This window comes from Gymnoscopelus microlampas, assembly GCF_963454915.1.
Source record: "Gymnoscopelus microlampas genome assembly, chromosome: 21".
Classification (NCBI taxonomy): domain Eukaryota; kingdom Metazoa; phylum Chordata; class Actinopteri; order Myctophiformes; family Myctophidae; genus Gymnoscopelus; species Gymnoscopelus microlampas.
The window spans coordinates 20549442-20562177 of NC_139958.1; the positions used below are offsets into that span (position 1 = coordinate 20549442).

General features: G+C 42.0%; 1 protein-coding gene across 1 annotated transcript in view; it reads left to right on the forward strand.

Moving 5' to 3' along the window:
- The window catches only part of fubp3 (far upstream element (FUSE) binding protein 3), a 30289-nt gene continuing 17553 nt past the window's right edge, over window positions 1–12736 (forward strand). The window contains exons 1-2 of the mRNA XM_084047813.1: window positions 1–296; window positions 6939–7011. Coding sequence (XP_083903939.1) covers window positions 165–296; window positions 6939–7011 — 205 coding nt within the window. The 5' untranslated portion in view covers window positions 1–164. The remainder of the gene's footprint in view (window positions 297–6938; window positions 7012–12736) is intronic.

Consider the following 12736-nt stretch of genomic DNA (forward strand, 5'->3'; position numbering starts at 1 on the left):
AGGGGTCGGCACGTGTGTTGCTCGTTTTTTTTTTTTTTTCCTCCTGAAGTGTGTGTATCTCTGGGCTCTGCGTGTGTGTGTGCGAGCGTGTAGTGTGTGTGAGTGTGTGTGTGTGCCGATCGAGGACCTCGCCGCTCGAGCTGCCTGCCTGCTGCTGCTGCTGGATGGCGATGATGGCGGAGCTGGTGCATCAGGGACCAGGACAGGCCTCGGTGTCGGTGTTGGCTCAGCCTGGTGGTGTCGGTGGAACCAGTAATAAGGATGACTTCGCAGACGCCATGCACCGGATCAGACAGGTAACATGAAGCAGGGAAACCCCGTAGTAATAATAATAATAAGGCTTTCAATCGGATGGCATAAAAAAAAAGAAGCCAGACCCACTCTTTCCTTCCATGTGGCTTTTGGAAGTGCATTTTGTCCAGTACAGCCGTACCCCCCCTGAGCCCCCCGAAGTCCCCCCCCCTGCTGAAAACACTCCATAAGCCGTGTTTATAATTCGCCCGTACGACGGTGTCGCGCGTCAAAAATGGCAGATCTACAAGCTCGCGGGGCGTAGCTAACGCGATGCCCCGGGAGCTTGTAGATCTGCTATTTTAGTCGCGCGAGCGACACCCTCCTCCGTACGACGGGGAGTTTAACTTGGCTAATACACCAGCAAGCTCCTCAGTCACAGTGCTAGCAAAAAGCTACACAACACCAGCTCCCTACAACAACCAATGTGTGTGTGTCTATACATTAAAGTAATAAAACTACAATAACAACGAACAACACATGTCTGACGTGTCAAATAAACGTCTCATCTCAACGTCGAAGCGAATGTAACTTTTTAATAATGAATAAAGCGACACGAGCAGCCCAAAGTGCAACCTGTTGTGAAGTTTCAGTTAGCCTATTAGCTCAGCACTACTACTAACACGAGCTCTGAGCATAATGCAGCCTAGCTGCTGTTATATTATAGTTCCCTAAAGAAACCAATGGCTGACATGTAGAAGTTGAGCTCTTAAACCACTTGCACTGTTTAATAACAACACGAGCAATAGAACAGTACTGTTTTTGTCACTGGAAACGTGTTATGTTTAAGAGATTTGTTGGAAAGAAAAGCAGTGTCGGTGCTAGGTTAGCTTGTCACACACTCATCCTTAGGTCCCACTACTAGACGTTTAGCATGCATTAGCATGGTGTGGTTTGGGCGTACTGATCAAATGAGTTTATTAAGGATCACAATAACCTCGTTGGGCAGCTTTAGTAGAATTTGTGAATTTTCTCACAAGTGGCAAAATCGGACGTAGCCCAATGTATGCCAACAGCCACCTGTTCAAATAAGCCCAGCCCTTGTTTAATACACTTGGGATTGCCCTTTTTTACTTGCAAATAGTTGTGGAAGACACAATAAAACACTACAACATATGTTTTCAGAAGACTGGTTAGCTGATATTCCTCCAAGTTATTACAACCTATAGGTATGTTGAGTTGTCATAATGTGTGTGTCTTTCCAAAGTTGCTTGTTTCATAGTTGCACTAAATGTAAATGTGCCTGGGAAAGAGGAGTTTACCTGGACACTGCTGCAGTTTCCACAGTGTCAGCCATAACTTTTCCCATAATGCCACTTAAGAACATTTTATGAAACCTCTTAAAAGTTGGACAGAATTCTCTTGCATTGAATAGACATTTAGTTACAGTTTGTTCCTTCAGAATCGCCCAGATAAGCAAAAGCACATCATGCCTGGGTTGTACTGGTGTCTACTGTCTATTTCATAATAGCGTTGAGGACTCAGCTGTGTACTTCGCATTAGAGCTGGGACTGGGAACTTGTGTACCAATCTGCTTCATCACACTAGTGTTTCTGGTTTTAGTCTCCCGGATTGAAACAGTTGTTGTAGCCAGCTGTCCCTTCCCAGCATTGGGGACCAACCATAAATAGACTTAACAAAGCATCAACTCATATCATATGTATTAGTCAAAGTTGTAGAAATCTACTTAAATTCAGTGAGTTGATATTGCATGGAATTATGTGTTTTGACGCTAGCACTGACACTTCACATATACACTCCCAATACTTAAAGGTACTTTTGCAGTATTTATTGGCCGGTGAGTTACACATCAATGCTAGAGAATTACACTTGATGTGTGCACCGACGATCAAATAAAAAAATTAAGTTGGCCAATCAGTCTTTCCCCTAGTAGTTAATCAATCAGAAGCCAAATATATGAGAAGCAGTTTGAAACTGGAAGAATCGGTAGAAAAGCGAAAAGATAGAAAAATGAAATCAGCTTTGAAAAAATATATAATACATAGGAGGAGGATTTAGTCCCTAAATGTTGTTGTGATAATCTGAGGAAACACAATAAACTTGTTGTTACACCTCCGGCAATGCCACAGAGACCTGTATGAGGAATGCATGACACCTAGAACAAAATATAAATGCTCTGCAAGTTCATTCCCAGGCAAGTTAAGTTGATTGTTGTTGATACTTGTGACTGAGTGTGTTAACCTCAGAGTGAATCTCACAGAGGCACAGATGTAATTATGTAGGCTAAGTAAGTAGGTCGAACTGGCTTATTGTCAGTATCGGCCGAGCAACGAGGGCCTCTATCCCCTTTACAATGTACTAGACCCTGGGAGATGGATTGCTGAGGTGAAGAGCCACACCTACTGCCAGCTCCCATTACTTACCATGTATCTTAGTTACCCAAGCCGTGCTACTCATACGACGAGTTGGCGGTGCCCAGGATCATCAAACTAAGAACCTTGCTATTCAAAGGCAGGCGCTTTACGGACTGATAGTCTGTGTACCTTAAGGCCAGTCCACACCAATGCAACTCTGTGCAACAAAACCTTTTTTGCAACAAAAAACTTTAGAGACCGTTGCAGTGGTCTGGACTGACCAGTTGCAGACTGGTACCATTTGGGGATATTGCTTGCAAGGAGTTGCATTGCTGTGGACTGGCCTCGGTTAACCATATCTGACAACAAACACAAAATAATTGCCCAAACAATCGTACAATTCACCCCTACTGCTCTGCTATATTCCCTGTACAAGTGCAATATTATATAGAGCAAAGGGTATTTTTTGGAAAAGCGATAGCAAGAGCTTAAGGCTAATAACACTAACCAGTCTTATCTCACAGTATACTTAACCTATAGCAAACACACTGAGACAAAAGCTAGTCCATCATAATCGATTTCTAACACACCTGAAACTGACACATGTTGACATCCTCACAAAGAACAAAGAGAAGATACAAACTACACATACAAACAAGAAAGGGGTGCTCAGTGGGGCACATATCTCCACCGCTAGGCATGACTTACTCAGGGCCATGTAAAAGTCAGAACGTGACATGGGCAGGAATGATAATTTGGAGCCTGGCATCCACCCAAAAAGCATGCACATGGGCAGACATACGTGAATGTATAGTAAACAAATGACTGTGGATGTCACATCAGGAATTCTTTATTAGAATCTATAGGCCTAGACATATACAGTTTGTTGTGATAGATGCAATGTGAGCTGTTGCAATATTGCAAACACAAAGCTGTATGATGGCACTGTTGTTCCAGTTGTTCCGATAACAGAGATGAAAGTGTTACAGATTGGCTGAATAAATTCAATCGTTTGACTTCATTAGACTACACATTATGCTATTGCATACTATGTACATGCACACTGCACAGCACTATAAAATACAAGGTAAAGTTTTGTTGACAGTTACAAAACAAAGTTTTATAGGTGTGCAATAATGTGACACATTTACATGCATACACTAAATTGGGGGGGAAAAGTGTGTTTGTTCAGCTACTGTTGGTTGTATAGGGAAGTGTGTGAATGTGTGACTGTGAAAGGCTGCGTAGGTGATGTAACAACGCTTGAAGTTGGTAAAGCCTGTGTTTACCTAACAAAATACACATATATATGGGCTCATATTCTGTTTTGCAAATCTATAGTGCGCCTATCAGTGTTAGACCAATATTGGTGACCTGTTTTAATCCGTTTCAATTTATTATGGTTTTGATTACTAGGCTACTAATCTGACACAGTGTCCCAAACTGTGAGCACTGGAGTCACACACTTAAGTAGGTCACCAATTCTGGTGTAACTAGCCACCAAGACAGTGAAGTCATCTGTGTTATTTTAGCTCTGAGAGTGCACCAGTGTAACCAAATGGACCCGAATTCGTGACATTATAATTACGAGCACAATACACAGAAATCAACAATAAAATCCTCAGGAGTTCATTTAACTCAGATGCTGAGTTAGTGGCGGCAAAAGATGTAATCGGCTACACTGTCGTTGAGTTGCGCTGTTACTCAAGCCACACTGTGTAAATAAAAAGGGTAGGTTTTAACGGCACAGGGAACTGGTTAATGGCAAGAATTAGATTTTCTTCCAGGAAGCAGGAATTGTGGGGAGAGAAAAGGTAAGGGGAAATAGTGCAACACAAATATATTTGACGCTTCACTGCGTCATTGGAGTGCTGAAAAAAGTTATCACGTCACGCAGCGACAAGTGTCGGGCGTCAGTTTGTAGCTTAATGTTGCTGACTTCCATTGAAAATGACTTGTAGCCTTTTGCTTTTTGGCCACTAATGTGATCGCAGCTTGAGTGTGTACAAATAGGGGAGAGGGAGGGAGAGAGAGAGTGGAATTGGGGGAGAGAGATGAAGCAATCTTGACCAATGAGACCAACAGTACTTGACCACAACAATGTTGGTGTGAATAGAAGACAAGAGTTGCAGGAAAATATATATTTTTTACATGTATGCAATATCAACTATGAGGCAATAGTAGCACAGCTTTAAGTGAAGGACGGAGCAATGAATTGGCATAGTGTAGATGCCAGATAAGACAGCTTGCTCCAGATTGGCTAGACCTACTGCATACCATCGAGGACACATATATAGCCTGGATGTATGGTGTCTGAGAATAACATAGTTGTCATTGACAGATGGGAAAAATATTCCCGCGGATACAGACACACTTGAGCGCTTTTATCACCCGTATGTGTGTCTGTGTGTCTGTCTCCTGCCCAGCCTACCGGCCTGGTGGAGATGACCAATATGGCTAGCCAACCGTGACAAAAGTATTCGCGAGCTTGTGATGTAAACAAACAGTTTCATTGTTTGTGGCCAGTGGTTGCCTGGATGCAGATGGGGAGTGGGTTGTGTCAGTATTGCCAGGATACATGGATCGGCATGGCTGCAGAGGCAAAACTAGGGATCTGGTCAAGGCATGTTTTAATTTTGATCGGTAACGGCTAAATTAAGCTTAACTTTCTGAGCATTTGTATATCTTCCACACCTCGCTCCTGACCGTTGCATGCAAGCTACAAGCATGTATGCAACTATATTGCATCCTATCATTTTGGGGGTCCTTGACATGAGAAACGTTTGGGAACCACTGATATTATAGCAATAAGTGAAAAAAAAAAAAAATACAAAACTGTTAGGATTTAGAAAACATTTGTAGAATCCCCAGAATCAAAGATTTGAGTTACAAATGTTCGCTTTAAAAATATATATAATCTTCAAAGATTTGCACAAATGTTCACGATTTTTCTACAAAATAGCAGATCTACAAGCTCGAAGCTTGTAGATCTGCTATTTTTGAATAGCCCAAAGTATAAAATAATGGTTATAGCTGAAAATCTAAAATGACACAGTAGCCTATGCATTCCCGGATTGAATGGGTTAAGTGCATCCAAATGCTTGCTTTCAAACTGACACAGCTGAGTGAGCCACACTGTTTGCTGCGCAACAGCTATGGAAGATGGGAAGGCAATTCCACATTAGTGGCAGCAAAAAAAAATAAATAGATTTTTGGCAAATGTGAATTGATTCAGAATCATAGAAATTGAGAATCTCGATTTTTACATGAATCACCCCCACCCCTAATCCACAACTTGTGACAGCTAGGTAGAAATGTGTTTACCATTTAACAGCGGTTAAAATGTTGAAAGTGCAGACGAATTGGATCGGCAAAGCTTGCACCAAAACTAATATAATACAGTGTTGTCTTGACATCAACCATAGACATAAAATGGCATGTTTTGGGTGATTTGATAGGGTCATCCTTCATTATACGTCTAACCGTTTTGCTTGACACAAATAACACATTTTCAACTGGAAAGGCTCACAAAAGGCATGTACACTGTTGATTGATCGATAACCAGACATTTTTTGCTGAGGTGTAGTGTATTTGTGAATTGGAACCTCTCACTCACTCACACACACACACACACACACACACACACACACACACACACACACACACACACACACACACACACACACACACTCACACTCACACTCACACTCTCACACTCTCACACACATGGGGCACACAGGTCTCATTCCTGAGACTACTTTTGTCATTCCAAAAATCTAGGTTTAAGAAAACAAGACTGGGTCAAAGCATTACATAAAACATGATGGGTAGCATTCTTAAACAAAGTTTGTGAGGTAAAGGGCAAAATAACGTCATTGCGGAGCAAACAAACACATTGCCGAAGTTCGTTTCGGCAGTTCTTTCACCTCCCAAGATTTAGCCGAACATCACCGCAGGTGCAGAGACACCAATGCGAACATTGTGTGTGTGATTGGTGAGAAACTCAAAGCGCTCGTGATTCATAGTTTTATTTCTGCAATCTTCTGTCAGGGACTGCAAACACAACCAGATGGCAATTAATTAATAGAGGGTGACAGCACACCCTTAGTCCACTGTGTATGTCACCTGAAATGGTGAAATCTCAGAGACAAATTATGTTAAAGAATGTTGGAGGTTGGTGTAAACAAACAGTGGAGACCCAGTTGTCAAAATCATTGTTGAGGCACTGTATATACAGTTTGCTGAGTTGTAACGAAATTGTATCAAATGGGGGCTTGGGGCCTAATGCATATCAAACAGGTTGAGAATCACTGCTCCTCTCTCTGTCTCCAGGTGGTGATGGGTGACCAGATAGACAACTCCCTGTACAGCTATGGAGGACAGAAACATTCATTGGATGATGTTGGTAAGGATCCTCACAATTTCAGTATGTAAAACAATAACAGCATTGTCCTGAACATTCCACTATTGTGAACTTCCTATTTGTACTAGCCATTGCCCGGGGAAATCACATAAACTCTAGATCAGATCAATCAAACTACTCATTATTGTTATTGCTTTAATTTTATTTTATTTGTCAAGTGGTCCAGCTGTGCGAGGCTTTTTGTCTCGGCCCCTGGAGGAACAGATGCATTGGACCGATTGGCGTGAAACTTTGCATGCACACTCCCAGTAGGCCAAGGAAGATCCGCCGCCCCAAATGTTATAACGGGCCACTTCACGTTTTGGCCTGTAACTCTTGAACCCTAGGTCGTTAAATCAAAAACAACTTTCGCCAAAATATAATTGTAATTTCTTCAACATTGACATTAAACATTGACGTTCGTGCATCTCTCTCTCTTGCTCTCTCACGCACACACACGCTTGCTTGCTTTCTCCCGCACTTCAGCTTTCTTTCCCAGTGTTTGCACTGGACAGATGGCGAGAGTGAGAGAGTCCCCAGTATATACTGTAGATGTTACGTCTATTCTTCTTACCGATATGTTGAAACATATACTACTATGCAATGACTCATCATAATGTGGTTTAGTTCAAGACAGTCGTTGCTGCTAACCTTTAAATCCAAAAGCCATTTCAAGCCCTGTATGTATACAGTCGGGTGACCAATGTAAGGAAAAACCTGAATAATTAAGGGGAGAAACATAAAGAATGCCACTGCTTCTATGCTGGTCTCGCATAGCCAGACGATCAGAGATCTCCGCCTACTGATAGGTCTGGGGAAATCAAAATTTGAACAGTGGAGAAAACCAGGCCTAACAAATCTGCACCCACTGCTTTAAACAAACCATGATTCCGTGACAGTCTCGGTTTGCATTGGTTCTGCGCTGCTGTTCTATTTGTTTTATTTCCAAATTGTTTCCACCCAGTTTTGAGTCCATTCAAGGCCTGAAAGCTTAACCCCTTCAGTAAAGGGGCCTGGTGGCTCCATTATGCTGTGGGAGGCATTTTCCTGGCATGGTTTGGGTCCACTTGGGTCACTGCAAATTAATACAAAGTTATTGTGAGTGATCATCTTTATCCTACCGCTATCCTGTATGATGAAACGTTTCTAATCCATCCTAATGGGTGTGATCTCTTCTAGGATGCCTCAATCCACATAAAGGGCACGAGGGGTCACTGAATGTTTTGATGAGCATGAAAATGATGTGAATCATAGTCACCAGATCTCAGCCCAGTTGAACACCTATGGGAGATTTTGGACCGACGTGTTAGACAGCATTCTCCACTATCGTCATCAAACCACCCAGCAAAGGAATATCTTTTGTTAGAATGGTGTTCCATTCCCTCCAGTAGAGTTGTAGAGACTTGGTCAAAAGCTTCATTCATTGGATTGCGATTGGTATCCTAAATTTAGATTCAGACCACTTTTATTTAGTTATTACTTTATTTTACTTATACTACACACATTGTGGAGTATTCCGCAAAGTCAGTTTATGTGATAGGAAGTGGATATTCAGCCATTGGACAGCTTCGTGGCCAATGCAAATGGCCAATGCATCTTAGGGCTGTCCTCTGAGCTCTAAAATGACATTCAAATTTTGTTCTTAAAATTGGCATATCATTTTTATTTATATTTTATTATTATTATTATTTTGCATAGAGAATTATGCACATGCATGCTATGTCAGAACGGGTCACTACCGTTACATCTACAAGAGGTAGCTCCCAGCCGATGGTCAAGAACAAGCTTACAAAAGGTAATGTGAACTAATATTTATTATCTCCGCCAGGCCAGAACGGCTGGGGGCGGGGATTATGTTTTTGCTACTGAGAGTCTGTCTGTCCAATGTCCATCTGTCTGTGGGCTGCTAATCTGGGACACAGCTGGACCGACCTTTATTACATTTTTGCCAAGGAAGAACCACCACCCCAATTTCTTTTCATCAGTATATGCCAGTATATACAGTATGGGCTTATCGGTCGGATCGGCGGTCACTCTCTTGTTATTTCAAGAGCAGGATTATCTGCTCTCTGCTTGCCACAAAGTGAATTAAGTTAGGTCAGTACAGTGACAGATTTCTTGCCACCCATAGTAGGCCACCCAGGGAATAGTTCTAGCTCTCTCCTCCCACGTGCTGCACTGCTGAAGAACCACGATGAACTCCAGACACCACCATTGTAATAGATTCTCACTTGTTTAAGAAAGTCAACTGTGCTTGGTGGCACACCACCCAAGTTGTCTTCCCTTAGAAACAAGCCGTGTGTAGCAAGCGCAAGTGAAACGGGTTTGTGGTCTGAGAGGCAAAGTCCACTGTGAAGATAAACTGAGACTGTGTGACTGCCACTGATGGTGAATTGCCAATTCAGTATATCTGGGTAGTTGGACTTTTCTGGCTAGGCTTACGTTTTATAATTGTAGTTTTTGCAGTATATTTCACCTTGTTAACCCGGGATAGAGCAATTGCTTTTGACATTTTTAGGGTTTTTCTGATGTGTTGGATGCTTTCCCTTAAATTAGTTTTTCATGTTGGCATCTTGTATTGTGCAATCATGCAAAACTATTCAACATTACTGCAGTATTGCAGCCTTCCCATAAAGGAAGCCGTTTGAATGTTGTTGAAAAAGATCTTGGTGTAGAACAATTTCTCTCCAAATGCATGCCTCTGTAATGTGAGGAACGACATAAGAAAACTGCTTCTATAATGCTCATAAAGATGATGTTACTCTAGCCTTCAACGTTATTAGCAAGGATTTTATAAGGCATGAAAGACATATCTGATATTTACAGAGTCGTTTTTTTTTTTTAGATTGTCAAATGTCAATTTAAAGCGGCCATCTTGAACTTGTTTTAATGAATAAAATGTTACTTCAACTAGTCGGTATGGTAGAGTATGTTGATATAGTTAGTGCATCTGCAGTGGTTGGAGGTGGTCTCCATACTCTTCCATTAAGAAATGTAGACCCTGATGTCGGGTAGGACTAGGACACCTACTAGAAGGCAAACGGTATTGCAGCACAATATCTCCCCAGGCCAAGCAGGTGTTGTACTTGGTCTCTCTAGTATAGACCCAGGTTCGATACCCAGTAGGACATCAACTTATGGAACACAACTATTGTGAAGTGTAGCAGTATGTGCTGTACTAGGGTAGTGTTTTTTTATGTTTACATTTAGAGGCATTGTGTTTGAACTTGAAGATTCATTTCTTATTTGCTTTCATCTACAATATGGTTTTAAGCATGGCTTCCATTTGTAAAGGTCCTTACACACCGGCGAAAATAGCGAATATACGCAAAATTCGGACTCGTTCCGAATAATTAAAAGACGCTTTTTCGCTTCGCTTTTTCGCTTTTTCGCTCCATGTACGGAGCCATTGACTTTATAAGGTTTTTAAAAAAGACGCATTATTCGCACGAAAAAATCGCCCCGGTGTGTAACAACCTTTATAGTGTATTTAGATAAACCCTCATATTTTAGCGGAGGCTTTTATTTTCCTATTGAATAAGCTCAATAGTAAGCTGATGGTCTTCAATTACAAGGGATTTGCCTTTACTGACTTCAGGTGACAACAGTGCTTATGCCTATCTAGCTCATGACAGCTCCTACTGAGCTAGATAGCCAGCTAAGCAAGCAGATCTGGTGCCAGCTGTAAGGCCCACTGCCCACAATTGCAAAATTACAACATCACTTTTAGCTATTCTAAAAATATAGCAAGTATCTGCAGATGTTTTTGCAAACATTGTCTGAAGACAACAAAGTTATGGCAAAATCTAGGCCAGATCCGAGGTTGGTCCAGTCACTTCGCACTGGCCTAGTCACTCTGCACACACGTCATGCAAAGTCCGGCCCCTCTGGCCTCTCCTCTCGGCTCCTCTCCTCTCTCCCCGCTTTGCGGCCCTAACCTCTAGTCCCAACCTCGGTCATGTGATAAAGAGGTCAGACTTCCTGTATCTGGTTGCTATGGCAAACTGCCAGATCAGGCTGAGGGTCTGATAGGCGAATCAGAGAATCAATCAAACCGAGAGTCCGATCACTGATTGAGGTGGGGTAAGATGCCTGAAACATAGCCATAGCTCTGATCAACAGTCTGTGACGGGTCTTGGAGACATGTGGAGTGATCCTGTGCTCGCGAATCGCTGCCGAACTTCGGAGCTTTTGTCAATTATATATAATAAGTAAATTAATGCAATTTCCCCAAATCCTCTAAAATGGTCATTTATCGTGGCAATATTGTTTGTTTGCTATCTTGACACACTGGCTAACCAGCTCTCATTTGTAAATGTCAAAATAAGTCTGTGCCCTACCACTCACTGTGAGAATGCTCTGATCCTACAAATGCACTGTTCTCTTATATTGGGTGCCATGCCACGAGTACGACTGCCCATTTTCCCAAGTACCATTAGTCTGACGGCAGCACACATTATAACTAACAATACTAACCCTAACCTCACACTAACCTGACAGTTTTTGGACTATTGAAATTGGGACATACTGCAGGAATAATGTGCTGTCAGACTAATGGGCAGCCCCCCTTATCTCTGAATGCATAGCTTGATCAATTGTAGCGTAACTAGTTCCGTGTGTCTGTGTTTGCTGTTAGTCTGTTTTACTTCAATGTTTCACTATGTTAAATTATTGAAATTATACACTGCAAAGCTGTTCTCTGGGTAGCATTTTGCTAGTCTTGTGAGTTCAGGGCATTACAGAGTTTGTTAAACATTGACAAACACTCCAATGACATAGGCTAAACCCAATGTTTTTCCAACAGAAATGAAACGGTGCAAACGTCCATAACATTGATTGAACCTGATATCTATCAACAGAGATGTTGAGGTTGTTTGCAGCATATCCTTAAGTGACCCCTGGCTCTAGTGGACCCCCTGCTTGGTGCTACCAGTCAAAATTCAATTTTACTCCATCAACCACTGACCCAGCGGCTACCTTCTTTTTCCGAACAACCACAATCGAAACAACACTCAAAAGCCTAATTTCCATACTGATGCAGACTCCCTGCCGTGGGTCAGATACTAGGACACACAGGATTTGCAGGACCATCTCCATCTGCTCCCAGCTCCTTTAGGCATGACTTATTATATCTAACAGGCTGAAGGTTTGTGTGTGGTGTGTATATCTGTGGCAAATCTCACAAACTACTAAAGGTCTTACATTGTCCATCTCAGATTTCATTTTGTTGCTCTGCTTCAACTTAAGGGATTCTCTCAACTATGCTCTAGATGGCTGTGTCTTTCTCCTACTCTCAGTTCTCTATTGTTGTACTGTCTCCTCCACTTCATGTATTTTCCTCCACTTCATATATTTTCCTCTTAAGAACTAGTGTCTGTAGACTTCAGTATTAAGGAAAACACAGGACTTCTTAGTTAGCGTGCGTGTGTGTGTGTGTGTGTGTGTGTGTGTGTGTGTGTGTGTGTGTGTGTGTGTGTGTGTGTGTGTGTGTGTGTGTGTGTGTGTGTGTGTGTGTGTGCTAAAAGGAGGAGAGAAAGTGACAAAGAAAGTCACAAAGATGAAGATACAAAATTGATAATGAAAAAGATAATACTTCACAGAAAAAGAGATGAGAGGAACTAAAGAACCAGGCAGACAAACACAAAGAGATGAAACCGAGAGAGATGGAGAAGGGGTCGATGTCGCGTTGTCGCCATAGTCTGTGTCACACACTTGAAATACATACGCA